This window comes from Mobula birostris, chromosome 8 (genome assembly GCF_030028105.1).
Source record: "Mobula birostris isolate sMobBir1 chromosome 8, sMobBir1.hap1, whole genome shotgun sequence".
NCBI classification, from domain to species: domain Eukaryota; kingdom Metazoa; phylum Chordata; class Chondrichthyes; order Myliobatiformes; family Myliobatidae; genus Mobula; species Mobula birostris.
Window position 1 is genome coordinate 7,375,649 of NC_092377.1, and position 26,468 is coordinate 7,402,116.

Below are 26,468 nucleotides of genomic sequence, written 5' to 3' on the forward strand. Positions count from 1 at the left end.
TGAATGTATAACACGTGGAACCTTGAAGTGGATGGGCTACAACAGCAGAAGATCATGAACGTATACTCAGTGGCCATTTTATTAGGTACAGGAGATATCTAAAAATGTGGTAATTGTGTGCATAGAGATATTCAAACCACCCTGTCTGGCACCAACAATCTTTCCACACAAGCAATCATTGAAAAGTTCAGCCTCAAGAAAAATAGCGATTCTACAGCCCAAATCAAGTGTCCCCACTACCTTTTTTATACAAAGTCTTCTAGATTACTTCAAAAGTAATCTCCCTGGTTTGTATTATCATTGATTTAAAATTTCTGGTCGCCAACTCTTCTGCTTCTAAAAACTACATTTGACGTTAACAGTTTGATCCACTCCCATAAGGGAGGAGGCTATGTAGCATTGACACCAGAATGAAAAACAGTTACTTTCCCCAAGCAGTGAGGCTGATCAACACCTCCACCCACTAACTCCATCACTACTTTATTTTCCTGTCAGTCACCTTGCGTACAGCCTAGCATCATGTTGTGAACATACAATCAACCTATGTAAATAAGCTATCTTTTATATTTATATTCATCGTGTGTTTTATTTTAACTCTCATTATTCTCTCATTGTCCTTTCTTTAGTGTTTTTTGAGCTGCATTGGGTCCAGAGTAACAATTAGCTTGATCCCCTTACACTTGTGTATTGGAAATTACATTAAACAATCTGTAACAAAACTCTGAATACCTGTGCCAGATCTCACAGTGGGCTCCTCTACTCTAGTGAGGAAACCCCCCCCCCAGAGTCTGTGGTTCAGATCCATGCTGAGAAGCATTTTGCCTCATCTGATTATCTCTCCTTTTCTCTCTCTCTCTGATCTCCGGGCAGGAGCGAAGAATTGAGAAAAAATCGAACAGAACAGCATTCAAGGTGGAGAAAACACGACAGGAGCAGGTGCTACTGAACCTGAGACACAACTTGCAAGGGATTAAACTCTAGGGGACAGTGATGGGGATACCAACCACGTTTACCCCTCCTGTGGGGATTGGACAAGGGGGTGTGTTACCTCAGACTCACATCTTGGCAAGTTGTCACTTCCTACACCTGATTTGAACAGATGGACATGGCACCCCCTGGGGAATTTGCTGCTTTGGAAGCAGCAGTGACCCAGGGGTCTCCACAAAAAGAGCTCTCTGGACATCAAAGGGTGAAGTTTTGAGAGGGGAGTGATATGGGGAAGAGCAGCTTCCGTTGCAGAACCTATTGACGACCAATGCCAGATATTTTGAAGAACAGAAATTGGATCATTCCCATACATGCTCATAAAATGTTTTATGAAATGGGTTATGGGGCTGCTGGTGTTATTTCTGTGGCGTGGTATGGGCTGTCACTGTTCCCTCGGCAGTGGAGCATTTCAGCAGAGAGCTTCCCCTTCACCCAGGTCTCAGTGAGTGGTGAAGGTCAGTGCACATGACCCAGCCTTGTGCTCTCTGCTGCATCAAAGGAAGAACAGATCAGGTTTATTATCACTGACATACGTAATGACATTTGCAGTACAGTACAATACATTAAAAGATTTTACTGTACAAGTTATAATAAGAATATAAAAATAGCGTAAAAAGAGAGAGCAAAATACTGATGTAGTGTTTATGAACCATCCAGAAATCTGGTGGCAGAGGGGAAGAAGTTGTTCCTAAAACTTTGAGTATAAGACAGAATTAGGCCATTTAGCCCTTCAAGTCTGCTCCACCATTCCATCATGGCTGATGTATTATATTGTCAGCCCAGTTCCCCTGCCTTCTCTCTGTGACCTTTGACGCTCTTACTAATCAGGAAGCTATCAACCTCTGCTTTAGTTATACCCAATTTCATGGCAATGAGTTCCATAGATTCACTACCCTCTGGCTAAAGAAATTCCTCTTCATCTGCAATCTAAAGAGACGTACTTCTATTCTGAGGCTGAGCCCTCTGGTCCTGGACTCCCCCACTGTAGTAAACATCCTCCCAACATCCACTCTCTCCAGGCCTTTCAATATTCAATGAGATCCTCCTCCCCTCATTCTCCTAAACTCCAACGAGTACAGCTGTACCTATAGTTTCTCATTGGTAGTAATGAGAAGAGGGGAAGGTGTGGGTGGTGAGGGTCCTTACTGATGAATGCTGTCGTCTTGAGGCATTGCCTTTTGTAAATGTCATTTTTGGTGGGGAGGTTAATGCCCATGAAGGACCGCTGTTGCAGGTTTGGCCCTTTGGGTGAATTTTTGGTGAGCTTTGGGTGAATTGGGTCCTTTTTAGTGGGGAGGTTAGTGCCCATGACGGACCGCTGTTGCAGGTTTGGGCCTTTGGGTGAATGCTCCTTCTTAATTGATGAGGCCTAATTTTTGGAGTATTGTGTGCAGTTTTGGTCACCTACCTACAGTAAAGATGTAAGTAAGGTTGAAAGAGTGCAGAGAAAATTTACAAGATGTTGCTGGGACTGAGGACCTAAGTTATAAGGAGGATTGACTTTATTCCTTGGAACATAGAAGATTGAGACTGGATTCAATAGAGGTACACAAAAGTATGAGGGGTATAGATAGGGTAATTGCAAGCAGGCTTTTCCCACTGAGGGGTGGGATTACAACCAGAGGTCATGGGTTAAGGGTGAAAGGCAAAAAGTTTAAGGGGAACATGAGGGGAAAGTTCTTCACTCAAAGGATTGTGAGAATGTGGAATGAGCTGCCAGCACAAGTGGTGCACGCAAGCTTGATTTCAACATTTAAGAGAAGTTTGAAGAGGTACATGGGTGTGGAGGGTTATGGTCCCGGTGCAGTCGATGGGAGTAAGCTGCTTAAATGGTTCAGCACAGACTAGATGGGCTGAAGGGAGTGTTTCTGTTCTGTACTCTATGACTATGACGAACATTTCTGACAACTCTTGGTGTTTGAGGGAGAGCAAGTGTTTCTCATTTGCAGAATAACTGAAGAAAGATTAGATCTATTTGTACATTGAAATATGCAGTGAAACACATTGTTTGTGTCAACAGTCAAGATGTTCCTGGGGCTGCTCCACAAGTGTCAGCAGGCTTCTGGTGCCACCATAGCATGCCCACAATGTAACTAAGGTGCTCAAGTCCCGGCAACATCCTCGTAAATTTCCTAACCCGTACGTGGGAGGAAAACGGAGAACCAAGAGAAAACCCACAAGGTCACGGGGAGAACATGCAAAATCCTTGCAATTAGCAGCCTTAAAGCTGGGCTATAAAGTGTTACTCTACCATGTCAACCATGATACATGGCTGATCTACACACTCAACTTTTCTTTGGTGATGGTTCCACTGACCTTGAGAACTGTTGATGGGATTAAAGGCCTTTGACCTTAAACAGGGAGTGTTTTAGAATCAGCACTACTGCACGGCAACAGGCCCTTTGGCCCATCTAGTCTATGCCTAGGCCCATCGACCTGCACCCAGACCATAGACCTCCAAGCCCCTTCCATCCATGTACTTACCCAAACTTCTCTTAATTGAACCCACATACACCACTTCCACTGGCAGCTTGTTCCACACTCTCACCACCTTCTCTATTTGATCTTTCACCCTTAACCATGACCTGTAGTTCTAGTCTCACCCAGCCTCAGTGGAAAAAGCCTGCTTGCATTTACCCTTTCTATACCCCTCATAATTTTGCACACCTCCATCAGTCTCCTACTTTCCAGGGAATAAAGTCCTAACTTACTCATAACACCAGTCCCCAAGTCCCGCCAACATCCTTGGAAATGTCCTGATTTATGAAGCTCAATTAGAGAATCCAAGCTGTTGAATGATGCAACCTTGAACCTGAAGAGCTCAATGTACTGATATCTTGAATACAATACAGTGTCGGAACCTTGGCGTTGTCTATCAAACTGAAATAACTGTTCTTCCTTAATTGTCCCTTTTCTCTCAGGAGTGAGATGTATTTATGACTATCAACCCCACAAATAAATAGTTTCAAATGAATAATTACGATACCGAGTGCACTGAAGGGCTGGTGAAGGGAAGCACTGTTGAGGAAAGGGAAGGGAGATTGCTTCCTTTGTCAGCCCTAGCAACGGTTGCTAGAGAGGTCAGCACAGTCTGACACGGGCAGGGAAGTGAAGAGAGTCTGGTCACCCAGCAGACCCACACCACCCGGTTTGGGGCCTGAGCTTCAATAAGGAGGCGGGAAATGAGAGCTTCTCGTAAGTAGTTGGGCGGCCGTCAACCATTTGACACTGGCACGGTCAGAGACTAGGGTACTTGGGAAATGGTGTGATAGCACCCACTTCTGGAGCAAACATGGGTCATTGACCACTACAACACAGTACAGGGCATTCGGCCCATGACGTGTTGAACTTTTAACCTATTCCAAGGTCAGTCTAACCCTTCCTAGATAGCCCTCTGCTTTTCTATAATCCATGAGCTCATCTAGGAGCCTTGTAAAATGTCCCAAATGTATCTTCCTCCTCCACCATCGTCCTTGGCAGCGCATTCCAGCACGTTTGTAAAAAGAAAACTTAGCTCTGATATCCACCCCTGTACTTTCCTCCAATCAACTTAAAATTATGTCAAAAATAATTTCCACATATATTTTCACATATTGGTTGGATGGGATAGAGTTTGTCAAATGTTCAGAAAAGTTTCCTTAATCGATACATAGAGCCCTTCAAAAGTAAAATTTTGAGAGTACCTTCCTGTCAGAGTAAAAGGCAAGGAGCCTTGGTTTTCGAGAGATATTCAGGCCATGTTTCAGAAAAGGGGTGGGGTGCAAAGTGGGTATAGGCAGGTAGGAACAAGTAATGAGTACAAGAAATGTGAGAGAAGAAAATCAGAAGGGCTAAAAGAAGGCATGAGGTTGCTGTAGCAGGCGTGAAGGAAATCCCAAGGGCTTAACGGACGAAATTGGTCCTCTGGAAGATCAGAATGATCATATATTCATGGAGCTGAAAGAGATGGGGAAGATCTTAAATGGATTTTTTTGCATCTGTAAATATTCAGGAGATGGATGCAGAGTCTATGGAAGTAAGGCAAAGCAGCAGCAAGGTCATAGACACCATACAGATTACAGAGGAGATAATGTTGGCTCTCTTGAGGAAAATTAGTGTGGATAAATCCCCAGGGCCTGACAAGGTGTTCCTTCAAACCCTGGGGGAGGCTAGTGCAGAAAATGCAGGGGGTTTAACAGAGATATTTAAAATGTCCTTGGCTACAGATGAGATGGTAGAGGCTTATGTTGTTCAAGAAAGGCTCTGAGAACAAACCAGAAAGCTAGAGGCCAAAGAGCCTGACATCAGCAGTGGGCAAGTTAATGGAAGGTATTCTAGGGGACCGGATCTATAAGAATTTGGATGGACATGGACTGATTAAGGATAGTCAGCATGACTTGTGCATAGTTCGTAGAGTCTAACCGATGTGGAGCTTTTCAAAGAAGTTACCAGGAATGTTGAAGGCAAGGCAAGGCAATGGATGTTGTATACATAGGCAAGGCACTTGACAAGGTCCCACATGAGAGGTTGGTCAAGAAGATTCAGTCGCTCGGCATTCAAAATGAAGTAATGAATTGGATCAGACATTGGCTTTGCGGGAGAAGCCAGAGAGTGGTAGTAGATGGTTGCCTCTCTGACTGGAACCCTGTGACTAATGGAGTGCTGCAGGGATCGGTGCTGGGTCCGTTGTTTGTCATCTATATCAATGATCTGGTTGATAATGTGGTTAACTGGATCAGCAAGTTTGCGGATGACACCAAGATTGGGGACATGGTGTTTAGTAAGGAAGACTATCAAAGCTTGCAGTGGGATCTGGACCAGCCTGAAAAATGGCAGAATTTAACGTAGGTAGATGTAAAGTGTTACATTTCAGGAGGACAGACCAGGGTCAGACTTGCACAGTAAGAGGCAAGGCACTGAGGAGTGTGGTAGAGCAGAGGGATCTGGGAACACAGATCCATAATTCCTTGAAAGTGGCGTCACGGGTAGATAGAGTTGCCACATTGTCCTTCATTAATAAGTATTGAGTTCAGGAGTTGGGATGTTATGTTCAAGTTGTATGGGACGTTGGAGTATTGTGTGCCGTTTTGGTCGCCAGCCTACAGGAAAGGTGTAAATAAAATTGAAAGAGTACAGAGAAAATTTACAAGGATGTTGCCAGGTCTGGAGGGCCTGAATTGTAGGGAAGGATTGAATAGGTTAGGACATTATTCCCTGGAATGTAACAGTTGGAAGGGAGATTACAAAATTATGGGGAGAATAGATGGGGTAAATGCAAGCAGGGTTTTTCCTCCACAACCGAAGGTCATGGGTTAAGGGTGAAAGATGAAGTATTTAAGGAAATGACAGGAGAACGAGCTGCCAGTGGAAGTGGTGGCTGCAGGTTGGATTTCAATATTTAAGAGTAATTTTGGGTAGGTACATGGATGGGGAGGGGTATGGAGGATATGGTCCTGGTGCAGGTTGATGGGACTCGGCAGAATAGTTCGGCACAGACTAAATGGGCCAAAGGACCTTATTCCATGCTATGATACTATATATTAAAGAAAAAACATACCTCTGACAGCCCCACTATATTTTCCTCCTACCACCTTAAAATTATGCAGTCTTGTATTAGCCATTTCCACCCCGGGAAAGTCTATGGCTGCCTACTTGATCTATGCCTCTTATGTAAACCTCTATTAAATCTCCACTCATCCTCCTTCATTCCAAAGAGAAAAACCCTAGTTTGCTAATCCCATCCTCATAAAGCATGCCCTCAGGCAGCACCCTGGCAAATCTCTGAATCACTTCATGCTTTTCCCAATTGAACTCCATTTGCCACTTCTCCATTGTAACCCAATGTTCCTGTAGCAGCCTCAGTCATGTGATACTGGCTGTATTGTTAACATCACAATAGCCTAGTCTTCAGGTAACTTCTCGAGGCCCTATAAACTTTGGCAACCTCAGCGAGCCTCTGGGTGGAGCCCACTTGGGACCCCCAGTAGAGGATACCCATGGAGGGTGGAGATAGGATTTGGCAGCAGGAATTCTGAGCACTGCAGCCCTTTCCCCTTGGTATCTGCAACACCTTAGGACACCTGCGTTACGGTGTGACAGGTGTACCGCCCCAGTCAAACTCCCCACCTGCCACTGTCCCCGGAGACTTTCTGGGCAGACTTTCCTTTTACTCTGTGACCCCAGTCCCACTTCCGGTTGGGTGCACGTCAGGAGAGGTGTTAGGTTTATGGAGGTCGGCAGTACATGGTATAAAGCAAACAGCTCTTCTCAAGAACCATAGTACACCCTTGCCCTGCGATTCAATGTCTAATGAAGGATTCAGAATCCTTTATCACATGAACATTGAAACATGCAGTGAATACTGTACTTTGACAGGCTATCAAGAAGGCAAATGGAATGTTAGCCTTCATTGCTAGAGGGATTGAATTTAAGAGTGGAGAGGTTATGCTGCAAACTTCAAGGTACTGGTGAGGCTGCACCTGGAATACTGCATGCACTTCTGGTCTCCTGCCTTGAGGAAGGATAAACTGACTTTGGAGACGGTGCAGAGTTGGTTCACCAAATTGATTCCAGAGATGAGGGGGTGACACAATGAGGAGAGATTGAGTCACCTGGGACTGAACTCACTGGAATTCAGAAGAATGAGAGGAGATCTTATAGAAAGATAAAATTATGAAAGGGACAGATAAGATAAAGGCAGAAAAATTGTTTCCACTGGTGGGTGAGACTAGAAATGGGGGCATATCCTCTTTATTCGTGGATAGAGATGAGCATGAACTGCTTTTTCCGAAGTGTGGTGAATTTGGAATTCTCTACCCGATGAAGTAGTGGAGGCTACGTCAGTAAATACATTTAAGACAAGGTTGGATAGATTTTTGCATAGTGGGGGAATTGAGGGTTATGGGGAAAAGGCAGGCAGATGGAGATGAGTCTATGGCCAGATCAGCCATGATCTTATTGAATGGTGGAGCAGGCTCGACGGGCCAGATGGCTGACTCCTGCTCCTATTTCTCATGTTTGTGTTAACAGTCAACACAACCTATGGATATTCTGGGGGTGAGAGAGGCAGCCTGCAAGTGTCACCCCACATTCCAGCACTGACAGTACATAGCATGCCCATAAAGTTCAGCAGCTCAATGCAAGCAACAACAGCAAAACATGCCTCTTTCCTACACACAAAGGCAGGCCTCCAATGCTAGGATAGGCTGCTTTTGGGCCTCCACCCTCAAATAGACTCACAGACATTGGGCCTCGACTTCCCCAGTGGACTCACAGACCCAAGACTTTGGCCACCAGGCCTCAATTTAAGTACCGTGAATCCTGCAAGTTTAAAAACAAATAGATAATTTGGTCACTTATTCTATCTGAGCCTTAATTCCTGCAAAACATCTAGCTCAGTTTGTACTTCGCATTTCTGTTTAAATCATGGAATTTAAAGATTAACTTTATCTGTACTTGCACATTGCCTAGTCCTGCTCCTATTTATTATATTCTTAAGTTCTTATGAAATGTGCTGTTTGTGTCAACAACCAAAACAGCCTGATGATGTGCTGAGGACAGCTGCAAGTTTTGCCATGCACCCAATGTCAAAAGAGCATGCCCACAACTAACTAACCCTAACCTCTACGCCTTTGGAGTGTGGGAGGAAACCAGAGCACCCAGAAGAATTCCACGCCATCGTAAGAAGAATGTACAAACTGCTTATAGACAGCGGCAGGAATTGAACCCCTGTCGATACCACTGTGAAATGTTATGCTAGCTACTACGCTACAGTGCCACACCTCCACAAAGGAATGAAAGGAAGATGTCTCCCTCCCCTTTCCTACCACAATCTCTCCGCTCTAATGGAAATAAGAACATGCTGTATCCTTGATGTTAACTGAAATGTCATCAAGCTAGTTTTGACACAACCTTGCAAGGCTAGACAGCTGGCGGAGAGGTGGGTTTTAGTGGAATGTCAGAGAAAGGAGGGTCAGTGAGGCTATGGAGAGAATTCTAGAATGTAAGGCCCGACTGTTCTCTCATCAACGCTGTTTCCCTGACCTCCACCAATACCCAGTCCAACACATCTCGACAGGAAGATTCCCAACCTGGTTTGCAAATCTCATAATATAGAAACGGCCCGTGAAATGGCGACCTTTTAACCTACTCCAAAATCAATCTAACCCTTCCGCATAGCCCTCCATTTTTCTATCATCCACGAGCCTAACCAAGCCTCATAAATGTCCCTGATGTATCTGCCTCTTTCACCACCCTGGCACATTCCAAGCACCCACTAGTCTCTATCTTTAAAAAAACCTCACTTCTCACATTCCCCCAAACATTCATCCTTAAAATTATGTCCCCTCATATTAGCTGCCTAAGCCCGCTGAGAAAATTTCTAGCTGGCCTTTCAGTCTACAATGTTGTGCCAACCACTAGAAATACTTAGAATTTCCCTACTGCATAGCCCTATGCAGATTGCTTTTTGAACTGAAACTTCAATGCTTCTCTCTTTTCTCGAGGATAGAGCAGGGCCTGACCCTCGTGGCGTGCAAAATCTGCGGGCGAAGTTTTGAGGCCGACAGTTTGGTAAGCTCCCGAAGGTCCCCTTGCTCTCACTTGCTTCATTTTAAGTGTCCCTGGGAGCTGTTATTTGGGCCAGTGATATGAGGAGGGGATGGGGGTGATTGTGGCAGGTTGTGTGCACAAGATTCAAGATTGTTTAATGCCATTTCTAGAACACAAGTGTAAAGGAGAACGAAATAATTGTCATTCCAGATTCAATGCAGCAGGAAAAAACACTAAGATAAAAATCACTATAATAGAATATAGAAACCTACAACACATCACAGGCCCTTCCGTGCACAATGTTGTGCCAACCATGTAACTGCCTAGAATTTCCCTACCGCATAGCCCTCTATTTTTCGAAGTTCCATGTACCTATCTAAGAGGCTCTTAAAAGACCCTGTTGTATCCACCTCTACCACCTTTGCTGGCAGTGCATTCCACGTATCGACCACTCCCTGTGTGAAAAACTTACCTCTAACATCCCCCTTGTACTTGTTTCTAAGCACCTTAAAACTATGCCCCCTCATGTTAGCCATTTCAGCCCTGGGGTAAAAAACCTCTAGCTATCCACATGATCAATGCCTCTTATCATCTTGTATACCTCTATCAGGTCACCTCTTATCTGCTGTTGCTCCAGGGAGAAAAAGTCAAGTTCACTCATCCTACATGAGGGGGCATAGTAGGGGGGGTGTCAGAGCTAAGTTTTTCACACAGAGTGGTGGGTCCGTGGAATGCGCTGCCAGCAAAGGTGGTAGGGGTGGATACAATCAGGTCTTTTAAGAGACTCTTAGATAGGTACGCGGAGCTTAGAAAAATAGAGGGCTATGCAGTAAGGAAATTCTAAGTATTTCTAGTGCTTGGCACAACGTTGTAGACTGAAAGGTCTGTAATGTGCTGTAGATTTCTATGTTCTATTCTCATAAGGCATGCCCTCCAATCCAGGCATCATCTTCGTAAATCTAATAAAAATAAAAAAACAACAAATATAAATAAGATAGCTTATATACTGTAGATTGATTGTATGCCCACAAAGTGATGCTAGGCAGAGGAGTGTCTGTACACAAAGTAACTGACAGGAAATGATAAAGTAGTAGGGGTGGGGGTGGAGGTGTTGATCAGCCTTACTGCTTGGGGAAAGTAACTGTTTTTGAGTCTGGTGGTGGTCCTGGTATGAATCTTAATGGGAATGGGACAAACAGTCCATGACTGCAAGGTGGGTGGAACCTCCCTCCTGGGGCTCGCCTCCACCTGGATTCCCTTCCAAAGGTGAATGCATCACAGACGGTTGTACAGGAAAGATGTAAATAAGGTTGAAAGATACAGAGAAAATTTACTAAGATGTTGCTGTGACTGGAGGACCTGAGTTACAAGGAAAGATCAAATAGGTTAGTTCTTTATTCCTTGGAATGTAGATTGACAGGAGATTTGTTAGAGGTATACAAAATTATCAGGCGTATAGATAGGCCAAAAGCAAGCAGGGTGGGCGGGACTACAACTAGAGGTCATTGAAATTTGTCATCTGGATCAATGACCAACAGAGTCTGCCAATCTGCTGGAGACAGCCCGCAATTGTCGCCACGCTTCCAACATTGCATGCACACAACTCGCTCGCCTGAACGCATACTTCTTTGGAACGTGGGAGGAAACCAGAGCCCCCAGAGGAAACCCACGTAGTCACAGAGAGAATGTACAAACTCATCATAGACGGCGGTGGGAATTGAACGCTGATCATCCGATCACTGGCATTGTGAACCAAGCTTTATAGATTAGCTTTCTTTATCACATAAACATTGAAATACACAACCAAAACAGTCCCAAGGAAGTGCTGGGGGCAGCCTGGAAGTGTCACCATGCTTCCGACACCAATGTACAATCCTAGGCAGTAATTAACTGCAAACCTACCAACCGTAGGACTTTGGAATGTAGGAGGAAACCCACGTTGTTACAGGGAGAAGATACAAACTTCTATAGACAGTGATAGAAATTGAACCCCGATCAGTGATCACTGGCGCTGTAAAGCGTTACGCTAACCAGTACGCTACCACGTCTCTCCAGTGCCAGTGGACAGGCCAGCATTTACTGCCCATCCCCTAGCTATCTCATCATCTTACTGGGCGATTTCAGAATACACTTGTATCAGCAACATTGTTGAAGACCTGGAGATGTAAATACAAGGTAAGAACAGCAGATTTTTCTGGAGCAGCACAGTGAAACAAATATCTAATGAGGATGTCATGAACAGAGCAAACACAAAAAGAGAAGTCAAGTATGAGACCATGAAAAGGCAACATAACTTCATTGGACATGTGATTAGGAAAGAGGAGTTAGAATGCACGGTTATTATGGGAAAGATTGAAGGGAAGAAAGCAAAAGGAAGACAAATGATGATGGAGACAGCAGCCAAAGAACTGGAAATGAATACCAATGAACTGATCCACTTGGCCCAAAACAGGAGTGTGTGGGCCATGACAGTCAAAGCTCAAACTGGGCACGGCACCTGATGATGATGATGAAGATGATGATGACAGTGGGTAGAGCCACTACTTCACAGTGCTGGAGACCTGGATTCAATCCTGGCCTTGGATGCGAAGTTGGTATGTTCTCCCCGTGACCACGCCGGTTTCCTCTCACATCACAAATCAGAATTAGATTGAATATCACTGGCATATGTTGTGAATTTTTTTAATATGGCAGCATTACAGTGCAGTACATAACAATAAACTAAATTATAATAAGTATTATATAAAATATATACTTCTGTTGGCAGAGGGGAAGAAGCTGTTCCTGAATAGTTGAGTGTGTGGCTTTGGGCTCCTGTACCACATCCTTGATGGTAGTAATGAGAAGGGGGCATGTCCTGGGTGATGGGGGTCCTTAATGACAGACGCTGCCTTTTTGAGACATCGCATTTTGAAGGTGTCCTCGATGCTGGGGAGATCAGTGGCCATGATAGAGCAGGCTGAGTTTAAACTACAAAATAACAAATTTCACAACATATACCAGTGCTGTTAAAGCTGATTCTGAAACTTCTAATGCTATTTCCACTAACTAAAGCCAACTCCTCCATTAATCTGTATCTGCTGTATTGCTCCGTGACTTCATTACTCCTCACTTGTTATTGCATTAATCAAAGCTAACTATTCCACTAACTAAACCAGAATACTTCCATTAACTAAAGCTAACTATTGCGTTGTTCAAAACTAACTATTCCTTAAACTAGACCCAACTATTCTGCTAACATTTGAATGGGTGGACTGGACTGTATTCTGGGATTCATCTTCGAATCTGGATGAGTATGCCACAGTTGTCACCGATTTCATCAAGATCTGTATGGACGAGTGTGTCTGCAAAAACTTGCCCAAATCAAAAGCTGTGGGTGAACCAGCAGGTTCTTAGTCTCTGCTAGGAGATAGATCCGTGTCATTCAAGACTGGTGACCCAGGTCTGCGCAAGAAAAGCAGGTATGACTTGTGGAGGGCTATTTCAAGGGCTAAGAGAGGCAATTCCAAGCGAAGTTAGAGGCGACATCGGATGCACATCAACTTTGGCAGGGTTTACAGGCGATACCTAACACCATGAATGACAGTGATGCTTCACTCCCAGATAAGCTCAACATCTTTTATGAAAGGGAGAATAAAACTACATCAATGAGGATCCCTGCAGCACCCAGTGACCCTCTGATCTCTATCTGGAAGGCTGACATCAGGCTGTCGTTCAAGAGGGTGAACTCTCGCAAGATGACGAGCCCGGATGGCGTACCTGGAATACCTCTGCCAACCAATTGGCAGGGATGTTTGAAGACATTTTAAACCCCTCATTGCTACAGTCAGAAGTACTCACCTGCTTCAAAAAGGCAAAAAATTATACCAATACTGTACCCAAGAAGAGCACGGTGAGCTGCCCTAATGTCTATCGTCCAGTAGCACTTACAGTATGTCTACAGTGATGAAATGTATTGAAAGGTTGGTTATGGCTAGAATTAACTCCTGTCTCAGCAAGGAGCTGGAACCACTGTGATTTGCCTATCGGCCCAGTAGGTCTACAGTGGAGGCGATCTCATTGGCTCTTCATGAAGCCTTGAATCACCGAGACAATATAAATACTCATGTCAGGATGCTGTTTGTTAACTACAGCTCAATATTTAACACAATTATTCCCACAATCCTGATCAATAAGCAGCAGAACCTGGGCTTCTTTCCTCCCTCTGCAAATGGATCCTCGACTTCCTAACCGGAACCTGTGTAGATCGGGAATAACATCTCCATGTCACTGACAATCTACACTGGTGCACCTCAGGGGTGTGTGCTCTGTCTCTACTCTGCTCTACACTGTCTACACCCATGACTGAGAGGCTTGGCACAGCTCAAATTACATCTATATTTTTGCTGAACCATTGTTGGCAGAATTTCAGATGGTGACAAGAGGACCTACATGAGCGAGATATATCAGCTAGTTGAGTGGTGCCACAGCTACAACCTTGTTCTCAATGTTAGTAAGGCCAAACAACTGTTTGTGAACTTCAAAAAGGGTATTATTCCACCTCACCTGGATCCACCCATCACCTCCCGATCTCTTTCACTATTCCCACTCTCCCCTCCTCCATCTGCCCATCACCCCCTCACCTGGATCCACCTATCACCTGCTAGGTTTTGTCCTTCCTCTTCCCCTCACATCTTTATACTGGCTTCCAACCCAGATAAAGGATCTCAACCCAAAACGTGGACTGTCCATTTCCCTCCACGGATGCTGCCTGACCTGCTGAGCTCCTCCAGCATCTTGTGTGTTGCTCTGGATTCCAGCGCCTGCAGTCTCTTGTGTCTCTGAAGAAATACCTTGCTGTTTTCACTGCCTTTGACCTCTTCCACCTACCAGACAGTTGGGACATTAAGTTGTTAGGTTTATAGAACACAGTACAGCACAGGAACCAGCCCTTCAGCTCACAATGTCTATGCTGAGCACAATGCCAAGTTAAACAAATCCCTCTGCCTGCATATGTTCCATATCCCAACCATTCCCTGCATGTGCACGTAGCCGTCTTAAAAGCACTCTAGTAGCGGCTTCCACAGCAACCACCGCCACCCCGACAGCACATGCAGCACATTTCAGGCACCCAGCACTCTGCATTTTTTAAAACAAGACTTGTCCCACACAAACACGAGGAATTCTGCAGATGCTGGAAATTCAAGCAACACACATCAAAGTTGCTGGGGAACGCAGCAGGCCAGGCAGCATCTCTAGGAAGCGGTACAGTCGATGTTTTGGGCCGAGTGGTCTCCTAGAGCCTTGTCCCACACATCTCCTTTAAACCTACCCTTCTCACCTTCTACTGTTCAACATTTCTACGCTGGGAGAAGGATTTGGACTCCCTGCCCTATCTATTGAGGCATTGACCACGGATGTTGGGTCCTCAGCCTGTACACAAGCCTGGGCATTACGATATAGAGAGCAAGCTGTTGCCCATACAGCAAGCTCCCCCACACCACGCAGCAGATTAACGGCAGAGACCAATACAGTTTGACACCAGCAGCATCGCAGGAGTTGCCAGTCCGCATTGAACTCAATGTTGGACTGCCTTAGGGACCCCAGTTCCGAATTTGTCCTCAGGGTTTGCTCCCAAAGCTTTCTTCATGAGTGGGTATAGCCACGAGGCAGCGAGGTTTTGAAATCAGAGTTTCCCTTCTCTTAGATGAGCTGCCAAACAATGCTGACGAGCCCATCTGCCTAAGACGACTGGCTGTAAGGTGCCAGTAACCTGACTTTGCCTCTTTTCCTGTCAGTAGAAATGGTTCCATCGGGTTTAGTAGCTAAGCCACACGTGGAGGCCAGGAGCTAGACTCGGTTGTAAGAGGCTATTTGAGATGCACAACATTGGGAGCGTTTAATGAGTAGTGGGAGTTGGGAGCTTATCCCCACTACTCCCCCCCCACCTGCTGTGACAACCTTATGGAACCAGAGAGAAATACAGCACTTGCATTAACAACCAACATACCTAAGGATGTGATGGAGGGCAGTCTCCAAGTATTGCCACAGGTTCCCACGCCAACATAGTATGTCCACAACACAGGACACCACAAAACACAACATATCAAGTAACATATTATAGTGGAGGATTACAAATACCTGGGGATACGAATTGACAATAAACTGGACTGGTCAAAGAACACTGAGGCTGTCTACAAGAAGGGTCAGAGCCATCTCTATTTCCTGAGGAGACTGAGGTCCTTTAACATCTGCCGGACGATGCTGAGGATGTTCTACGAGTCTGCGGAGGCCAGTGCGATCATGTTTGCTGTTGTGTGCTGGGGCAGCAGGCTGGGGGTAGCAGACACCAACAGAATCGACAAACTCACTCGTAAGGCCAGTGATGTTGTGGGGATGGAACTGGACTCTCTGACGGTGGTGTCTGAAAAGAGGATGCTGTCCAAGTTGCATGCCATCTTGGACAATGTCTCCCATCCACTACATAATGTACTGGGTGGGCACAGGTGTACATTCAGCCAGAGACTCATTCCACCAAGATGCAGCACAGAGCGTCGTAGGAAGTCATTCCTGCCTGTGGCCATCAAACTTTACAACTCCTCCCTTGGAGGGTCAGACACCCTGCGTCAATAGGCTGGTCCTGGACATTTCCTGGCATAATTTACATATTACTATTTAACTATTTATGGTTTTATTACTATTTAATTATTTATGGTGCAACTGTAACAAAAACCAATTTTCCCCCGGGATCAATAAAGTATGACTATGACTAAAACAACAGCAAAAACAAACCCTTTCCTTCCGAAACGCAGAGTCTTCCAACTCCAGGACAGGCCGTCTTCTTTGGCTTCCAGCACTCGCGGAGTTACAGTTATTGGGCCTTCAACTTTGCAGCGGATCTGCAGAGGTTCACAGATTCGGGGCTCCGGACATTGGGTTTGAACTTCTGGGTTTCTGAATTGACCTTCAGCCTTCGGGCTTTGTGCTTGGGAAATGATTGCAAACGGCTTTGATGCGAATCGCCCGTCCCAAGCAGAAATATTGTGATCAGTTTTGGGCCCCTTATGTTTAAGAAGAGATGTGCTGGCGTTGGAGAGGGTCCAAAGCAGGTTCACAAGAATGGAAGTGTTAACGTATGAAAAGTGTTTGATGTCCCTGAGCCTGTACTCACTGGCGTTTAGAAGAATGAGGGGGAGAGGGGGAGGGATCTCATTGAAATCCATTGAATAGTGAAAGGCCTCGACAGAGAGGATGTTTTCTACAGTGGCACTGACTCAGAATAGACATACGTTCTTGTAGGACTGAGATGAAGGGGTATTTCTTTAGCCAAGAGGGTGGTGAATTGTGGAATTTGTCACCACAGACAGCCGTGAAAGCCAAGTTATTGAGTATATTAAAAGTGGAGGTTGATATGTTTTTGATTAGTAATGGCATCAAAGGTTACAGGAAGCAGGCAGGAGAATGGGGTTGAGAGTTCAATCAGCTGTAATGGAAAGTGGAGAAGATTTGATGGACCAGATGGTCTAATTCTGCTCCTATGTCTGATGGTTTTATGGTCATATTTCCAGGCGAGACATGAACCGATCTGCAGCAAAGTCAACAACAAGAGGAAACAGGTGTTCAACTCGTACAAGCAAAGAGCTCAGGGGATGGAGCTCGGCTCAGTAAAAGGATCGTTAGTTGGGAAGGTAGGAAAAACCTTTCAGCACCGGGGGACACTGAGGTGATCTCAACACCAGTAGCTCTGAGTACCAGGGAACAGACCCTGAGGTGATCTCAACACCAGTATCTCTGAGTACCGGGGGACAGACACTGAGGGGTCTTAACACCAGTATCTCTGAGCACCAGGGGACAGACACTGAGGGGTCTTAACACCAGTATCTCTGAGCACCAGGGGACATACACTGAGGTGTTCTCAACACCAGTATCTCTGAGTACCAGGGGACAGACACTGAGGTGATCTCAACACCAGTATCTCTGAGCACCGGGGGACAGACCCTGAGGTGATCTCAACACCAGTATCTCTGAGCACTGGGGGACAGACCCTGAGGTGATCTCAACACCAGTATCTCTGAGGACCAGGGGACAGACACTGAGGTGATCTCAACACCAGTATCTCTGAGTACCAGGGGACAGACACTGAGGTGATCTCAACACCAGTATCTCTGAGCACCAGGGGACAGACACTGAGGGATCTCAACACCAGTATCTCTGAGCACCAGGGGACAGACACTGAGGGGTCTTAACACCAGTATCTCTGAGTACCAGGGGACAGACCCTGAGGTGATCTCAACATCAGTATCTCTGAGCACCGGGGGACAGACCCTGAGGTGATCTCAACACCAGTATCTCTGAGCACCAGGGGACAGATACTGGGGGGGTCTCAACATTGGTAACTCCGAATACCACAGGACAGACACTGAGGGGTCTCAACACTAGTGAGCTCTTGGGTTGGGTTAAGACCATAAGACAAAGGAGCAGAATCAGTCCATTCAACCCATCGAGTCTGCTCCACCATTCCATCATGGCTGATTTATTATCCTTCTCAACCCCATTCTCCTGCCTTCTCCCCATAAGCATTGACGCCCTGACTAATCAATAACCTTTCAAGTTTCACATTAAGTATACACAATGACTTTGCCTCCACTGCCAAAAATAAATTCCGCAGATTCACCACCCTCTATCTAAAGAAATAACTCCTCATCTATGTTCTAAATAGACTTCCCTCAATTCTGGGGCTTTGTCCTCTGGTCCTGGACTCCCCCACCACAGGAAGCATCCTCTCCACATCCACTCTATGGAGGCCGTTCAATATTTGATAAGTTAGTCAGAAGATTGGATGGGGGTGCTGGGGAGAAAACGGGGGAGTTTCTCCAGTGTTTTGTGTGTGTGCTCCAGACTACCAGCATCTGCAGAATCTCGTGTTTGCAGAGGGAGAGACCTCTCCGAATGCTGTGGCGGGTCATCAGATTTGGCACATGCAACCTGATTGGTGGGGTGGGTGCAGATACAGTGGGCAAAAAGGGAGTGAAGCTAAGAAGAATGAACAGGCTGGGAGTTGAGAGAGAGGCAGGGAGAAGGCTGGTTCCTCGACCTAGAGGCAGGGGAAGCATTAAACTAGCTGGTTCCTCAACTGAAAGACAGGGAGGGTCCAACTGACTGGTTCCTCGACAGAGAGATGGGGGAGGGTCCAACTGACTGGTTCCTCGACAGAGAGATGGGGGAGGGTCCAACTGGTTGGTTCCTCAACCAAGAGGCAGAGTAAGGGTCAGACTGACTGGTTCCTCGACCAAGAGGCAGGTGAGGAGTCCGACCGGCTGGTCCCTCAACCGAGAGAAAGGGTAAGGGTCAGACTGGCAGATTCCTCGACAGAGCGAGTGAACTAAATCTGCCGATTCATGGCCATACTTTGAAGAAAAGTAAGGAAATCCTCTCCGTTGTATAGGCTCCTACACTTCACACCTTTAGCATGAGATTACTATGAGAAATATAAAAATAATGTATTGCAAAAAGAGTGCAAAATAATGAGCTAGTGTTCCTGGATTCATGGACCATTCAGATACCTGAGGGCAGAAGGGAAGAAGCTGTTCCTAAAATGCTGAGTCTGTGTCTGCAGGCTCCTGTACCTCCATGGTAATAATGAGAAGAGGACATGTCCTGGAAGGGGGGGAGTAGTCCTTCATGATGGATGCCGCCTTCGTGAGGCATAGCCTTTTGAAGATGTCCTCAGTAGAGGGAGGCCAGAGCCCATTGCCCATTATGGATCTGGCTGAATTTTCAAGCTCTGCAGCTTTTTCCAACCCTGTGTAGTGGCCCCTCCATACCAGATGGTAATGCAACCAGTCAGAATGTTCTCCACCGTACATCTGTAGAAGTTCAGCAGGTCAGGCACGATCTATGGAGAGCAATAAACAATCGACTATTGGGTTTGTGTATATTGTCCTGGATTTCTGGCTTCTGCAGAATCTTGCGTTTATGATGCGTAGAAATTTGCTGGAGTCTTTGGTGACATGCTCAAAATCCCACCACTTTGCTCCTGGCCGTGATCTTCACGATGTTGCTGTGCGGGTGACCCTTTGCCCGCAGGGTTGGTGGTTTTGGAGGGATGGTGCGGTGGTGAGTTCCATCAAGTGGTGACCGGTTCTCTTGTGTCCCAGCAGAACTTCGCACCCCCAGTCTCGCGCTGGAGAGAGCAACACGAGGACTTCATCAACACTGTCAGAACTGCCCGGCTGAGCACCGACGCCCTGAAGAAGGGGCTCCCCCTTCCCCCTCCACCGCCCCCCAGCATTAACCCAGGTGCCTTGCCATTCTGCCCGACTTTACTCACACCAACACCGTTTCTATATCTTACACCACAAAGAGGACGTTTCCTATCGTGGGGCAGTCTAGCACAGCCCCAAAACAGAAGGATGTCCCTTTGGAACATAGAAGGAGGAATCTCGTTAACCGGAGGGTGCTGAATCTGTGGGATTAATGGCCATAGACTGCTGCAGAGATCAAGTCTTTGCGTATATTTAAAGCAGGTGTCAAAGGTTATGGGGAGAAGGCAGGAGAATGCGGTTGAGAGGAATAATAAATCAGCCATGATGGAATAGCAGAGCAGACTTGATGGGCCAAATGGCCTAATTTGGCTCATATGCCTCATGGTCTACACCGCCACGTTGTCTACGTGGACTTTCATAAGGCATTTGACAAGGTCCCACATGGGAAGCTGGTCAAGAAGGGTCATTTGTTCAGCGTTCTGGATGAGCCAGTAAATTGGATTAGACTGGACTGGCTTTGTGGAAGAAGCCAGGGAGTGGCATTAGAGGGTTGCCTCTCTGACTGGAGGCTTGTGACTAGTGGTGTGCCACGAGGATCAGTTCTGGGTCCTTTGTTGGTTGTCATCTATTCAATGATCCGGATGATAATGTAGATCAGCAAATTTGTGGATGACACCAAGATTGGGGGTGTATTAGACAGTGAGGAAGGCTAACATGGCTTGCAGAGGGATCTGGATCAGCTGGAAAAATGGCAGATGGAATTTAAGGAAGACAAGTGCGAGGTGTTGCACTTCAGTAGGACCGACCGGGGAAGGACTTGCACGATGAACGTAGGGCACTGAGGAATGTGGTAGAACGGAGGGATCTGAGAATACAGAGCCATAATTCCTCGAAAGTGGTGTCACAGGTAAATAGGGTCATAAACAAAGCTTTTGGCATATTGGTTTTCATAAATAAAAGTATTGATTCCTGGGATGGCAGGACTTTCATATGATGAAAGACTAGATCGACTAGGCTTATACTCGTTGGAATTTAGAAGATTGAGGGGGGATCTTATTGAAACGTATAAAATCCTAAAGGGATTGGTCAGTCTAGATGCAGGAAGATTGTTCCCGATGTTGGGGAAGTCCAGAATGAGGGGTCACAGTTTGAGGATAAAGGGGAAGCCTTTTAGGACTGAGATTAGGAAAAACTTCTTCACACAGAGAGTGGTGAATCTGTGGAATTCTCTGCCACAGGAAACAGTTGAGGCCAGTTCATTGGCTATATTTGAGAGGGAGTTAGATATGACCCTTGTGACTAAAGGGATCAGGGGGTATGGAGAGAAGGCTGGTACAGGGTTCTGAGTTGGATGATCAGCCATGATCATACTGAATGGCGGTGCAGGCTCGAAGGGCTGATTGGCCTACTCCTGCACCTATTTTCTATGTTTCTATGTTTCTATTGGGTGCAGGAGTTGGGATGTTATTTTAAAGCTATGTAAAATGATGATGAGCCCAAATTTGTAATATTATGTGGAGTTCTGGTCACTTATCTTAACAGGAAAGATTGAAAGAGTACAGAAAAGAATTACAAGGATGTTGCCGGGGCTTGAGCTGAGTTATAGGGACAGCTTAAATAGGTTCGGACTTTATGGGGTGCAGGAGAATGAGGGGAGATTTGCTAGAGGTATACAAAACGATGAGCGGTATAGATGGGGTAAATGCAAACAGGCTTTTTCCACTGAGGTTGTGTGAGACTTGGGTTAAGGGTGAAAGGTGAAATATTTCGGGGGAATAGGAGGACCTTACACAGTGAACGATAGGGCACTGAGATGTGTGGTAAGAACAAAGGGATATGGGAATACTGTACAAGTCCATGATTTGCTGAAAGTTGGGTCACAGTAGATAGGGTCGTAAAGAAAGCTTTCCGCACATTGGCCTTCATAAATCAAAATATTGAGTACAGGAGATGGGATGTTAATATGAAGTTGTATAAGACATTGGTGAGGTATAATTTGGAGTATCGTGTGCAATTTTGGTCACCTACCTACAGGAGAGATGTAAACAAGGTTGAAAGAGTACAGAGAAAATGTACAAGGATTTTGCCGGGTCTGTAGGACCTGAGTTATAAAGAAAGATTGAATAGGTTAGGACTGTATTCTTTAGAATGTAGAAGATTGAGAAGAGATTTGATAGAAGTATACAAAATTATGAGGGGTATAGATAGGGGATATGTAAGCCGGCTTTTTCCACTGAGGTTGGGTGGGAGTACAAGGTCATGAGTTGGGGTGAAAAGTAAGAAGTTTATGGAGAACATGAGGGGAAACTTCTTCACTCAGAGGCTCACGAGAGTGTCGAATGAGCTGCCAGCACAAGTGGTGTATGTGAGCCCGATTAAGTTTAGATATGTACATGCATAGAAGGGGTATGGTCCTGGTGCAGGTTGGTGGGAGTAAGCAATTTAAATGGTTTTGACATGGACTAGATAGGCCGAAGAGCCTGCTTCTCTGTGACTTCATGTCACAGAAAAAGGCCACTCATCCATCTCACATAAAAGTTGCTGGTGAATGCAGCAGGCCAGGCAGCATCTCTAGGAAGAGGTGCAGTCGATGTTTCGGGCCGAGACCCTTCGTCAGGACTAACTGAAGGAAGAGATAGTAAGAGATTCAAAAGTGCTTGCACTCATCCATCTCGCCCATCTTGGATCCCTGGGATACAATTCCGCTGGTCCCTCATACACCTTGAAATTTGTCTGCTTACAGGCAGCCATAAAGCAAGAGACCTGAATAACCCAATTTTTAAAAAAAAAACAAAAACCACTGCATAAAGAAAGAAGGAAAGAAAGAAAATAGAAGCAAGCCTACAGCATGCTGAACCAGGCTGAGTCTCAGATCCACTTCCAGAACAGCCGGAGTAGGCCCGAAGCCGGAAATCTTCTTATCTCCCTAAAATTTGCAACATTCACATTCTCTTATTCCCTCTCTCCCCCTCTTCCCCCCTCCCCCTCACCCCGACACACACACCCAGTCAACTCCCCTTTTATTTTTCCTGACCCTCACCTGCAACTAACTGCTGGAAGTTAACCCTAACCCACCTGTGCATCCTGAGGACCTGGGAGGAAACAAACAATCCTGAAGCAACACAAGCTAATGAAACTAAAACTAGTGAGATAACAAAATAAACAGTCTTAGTGTACTAAATGTACTTAAGCTTTGTTCAATGTAATTAAGAAATGAAAGTAAGCATAAAAATTAACAAAATAGATATCACACTCGGCTGTCTCTAATTCTGACTGACTCCAAGTGAACGAAAGACAAAGCATGAGTATGTATAAAGTTCAAAGGACATTTATTATCAAAGTATGTATACATTATACTACCTTGAGATTCATCTCCTCACAGACTGCCACAAAACAACAAAACCCAAAAAACCTATTTTAAAAAGACGGACAAACACCCAATGTGCAGAGAGAGAGAGAGAGAAAAAAAAGTGCAAAAAAATTAAAGTAAGCAGACAGCACTTAGAAGGAAAGTGAGTGCAAAGACATGAAGCCCGGAGCGGGCCCATAGCCTCAGTCTCAGTTCAAAGCAGAGCTGAGTAAATGTCATGGAGCAGCAAGCAGAACTGGCCAGATGCTCGCCTCTTGTCCTGATGTGCTGCCCTTTCGATCCACCTGGCCTAGAGTTTAAATCATTGAGTCATTCCTTGCTCTAAGACCCAGGCCCCGGTCACATTGATATGCTCCAGCCTCCAGCCCATGTTTCAACCAACGTTTCCAAATTGGCCTGACACTTAGATCGATCAAACCTCGCTCCCGGTTCAGGGTAACGTGCCCCGAATCTACCTCGCCTAAGCTCCAACTTTTCTTTGCTCGCCCCGACTCCATCTCTAATATGTCTCGATTTTGTATAACTAGATACGTAACTGAACACTTTGCTTTCACCATACCCTCACCCACATGACTAACTGCCGTAATAGACGTAATAAACGCACAACACAGAATACAATGCAGACAGAGGATAGATACATGGCTCCAACAAATAACTTAAAATCTGAATTGGTTTAGTATTGTCACATGTAGTAAGGTACAGTGGAAAACTTTGGTTGCATGCCGTCTGCACGATTGGACCAGGACATGCTCTTGGTGATGGTCACCCCTTGGAACATGAAGCTCTCAACCCTCTGGCCTTCAACATCGTTAAGGGATCTTCTTCTTCTTCTTTGAGTTTTTACGGCCGTTAAGGGATCTCAGTACATGTGACAATGACAAACCAATGGAAATCCCAGGCTCTGCAGGTCTCTCTGGCAATAGGCCAGTGCTGGGCCACACCAGTGACCCTGAGACAACTTCCTCTCCTCACGCCCTCTGCCGGATTCAGAGATCGCCCAGCTCCACCAGTGACCAGACCCTCGCTGGGGTGGAGTGGGCGGGGGGGGGGGGGGGCGGACACCAGAATTTAGTTTATTATCTCCATTTTATGTGCGGTGAAATTTCTTGTTTGGTGCGGGATGGGCTGGAAAAGCCTGTTACAGTGCTGTATTCTGGATTCAAAATGGTTTACTGGTAGCCTTCAGTACATCGGTGTAAAGGAGAAGAAAATCATTGCTACTCCAGATCTGATGCAGCATTAAAAATCATAGTAAGCATAAAGAACGCAAAAAACACAAAAAAATACATAGTTTATTTACGTAGTTTGATTGTATGCCAATAATGTGACACTAGGCACAGGGGTATCTGTACATAAAGAGACTCTGACAGCAAATGATAAAGTAGTGGTGTTTTGAGGGTGTGGAGGGGTGGGTTAGTGGATGGAGGTGTTGATCAGCTTCACTGCTTGGGGAAAGTAACTGTTTTCAAGTTTGTTGTCCTGGAGTCTAGCCTCGTCTCCACTGGAATGGGACAAACTGTCCATGAGCAGGGTGGGTGGGATCCTTCATAATATTGTTGGCCTTTTTATTGTCTGTATCTCTAATAAACACAAATAGGTTTGATATTTTTGTCTGTGTTCAAACCTACAGACTACATCGAATGTCCCTATTGCAACAGGCGCTTCAATGAGACCGCTGCTGAGCGTCATATTAACTTCTGCAAGAGCAACGTTAACCGTAAGGTGGTGGCCAGGCAGACGATTCAGTCCCCGTCTACTTCCCAGGCCAAAACCCCGTCTCCCACCCTGCAGGTGCGAATGGCTTCGAAGCCGACGGCGGGCACCAGCAGGGCTGCGCCTGCATCATCATCCTCGCAGCAGACCGCCCGGGGCCCCCCTGCTCGCACCAGACCATCTGCATACTCACCATCATCAGCGACGGCATCGCAAAAGGTACAGGGGCCATATCTGAAACTGGGATACATAGTCAAAGAGGGCAACAACACAGGAACAGGCCCTTTGGCCCATCTAGTCCATGCTGAACTATTATTCTGCCTAATCCCATCAACCTGCACCCAGATCAAGCCAATATCCCTTGCATTCATATACTCATCCAAATTTCTCTTAAAGGTTGAAATTGAACCCACATCTACCACTTCCACAATTCGCACACAACACTCCAGACATGGCCTCACCAATATCTTATGGGACTGCAACATAACATCCCATCTCCTGTACTCAGTACTGATTTGTGAAGGCCAATCTGTGAAAAGCTCTCTTTACAACTCTAACTACCTGTGATGGCACCTTTAAGGAATTATGGATCTGTATTCCCAGATCCCTCTGTTCTACCATGCTCCTCAGTGCCCCACCATTCACTAGTTTGTCCTCCCCAAGTATTAAATTCCATCTGCCATTTTAAAACCCATTTTTCCAGCTGGTCCAGATCCCACTGCAAACTTTGATAGCCTTCCTCTCTGAGTCTTCTGCAAATTTGGCTGATGTCTTCTTGAGGCAGTCCCTCCTGTAGATTTCACTGATGGTAGGGAAGGATGTTCCCATAACGTATTAAGCTGACTCAACTATTCTTCATAATTCAACAGTACAGGAGAGATGTGATTGCTACTACTGGAACCATGAATTTTGTTCGGAGTTTGTTTGTGCATCCCTGTTGATGCAGTCTTTCATTGATTCTTTGTACTTACTGTGAATGCCCACAAGAAAATGTATGGTGTATGGTGACATAAAGTAATAACACACAAACAATTGCTCTTTTCACGTCTTTATTGAACACATTGTTTAATCTAGGCTGGAAAAAAGTATGTGAACCCTTGTATTTAAAAACTAGTGGAACCTCCTTGAGCAGCAATAACCTCCACCAAACGTTTCCTGTAGCTGCTGATCAGACTTGCATAATGGCGAGGAGGAATGTTAGACTCTTCATGCAAAACTGTTTCAGTTCATCAAAGGTTTCACAAACTTTTGCTTGCAACTGCATCTGTACTTAGATTATAAATTTACTTTGAACTTTTAAACTTAATCCCCAAATATCCTTTCCACCAAATGACCTATTCATCTACAGAGCCTATGAAAAGTATTCAACCCCCTTGGAAGTTTTCATGTTTTATTGTTTTACAACATTGAATCACAGTAGATTTAATTTGGCTTTTTTGACACTGATCAACAAAAATAAACTTTCATGTCAAAGTGAAAACAGATCTTTACAAAGTGTTCTAAATTAATTACAAATATAAAACAGAAAAGATTTGATTGCATAACTATTCACCCCTTAATATGACACATCAAATCATCTGTGGTGCAGCCAATTGGTTTTAGAGGTCACATAATTAGTTAAATCG

The 26,468-nt window shown here is 45.4% G+C and overlaps 2 protein-coding genes across 2 annotated transcripts in view; both read left to right on the top strand.

Annotated features, from left to right (window-relative positions):
- Positions 1–3,934, top strand: part of ltv1 (LTV1 ribosome biogenesis factor) — a 34,220-nt gene extending 30,286 nt beyond the window's left edge. Inside the window, exon 11 of the mRNA XM_072264767.1 lies at positions 871–3,934. Within this exon, the coding sequence (XP_072120868.1) occupies positions 871–981 (111 nt within the window). The 3' untranslated portion in view covers positions 982–3,934. The remainder of the gene's footprint in view (positions 1–870) is intronic.
- The window catches only part of LOC140201982 (zinc finger C2HC domain-containing protein 1B-like), a 34,269-nt gene continuing 10,095 nt past the window's right edge, over positions 2,295–26,468 (top strand). The window contains exons 1-5 of the mRNA XM_072266848.1: positions 2,295–2,314; positions 9,471–9,537; positions 17,064–17,183; positions 19,656–19,794; positions 24,761–25,062. Coding sequence (XP_072122949.1) covers positions 2,295–2,314; positions 9,471–9,537; positions 17,064–17,183; positions 19,656–19,794; positions 24,761–25,062 — 648 coding nt within the window. The remainder of the gene's footprint in view (positions 2,315–9,470; positions 9,538–17,063; positions 17,184–19,655; positions 19,795–24,760; positions 25,063–26,468) is intronic.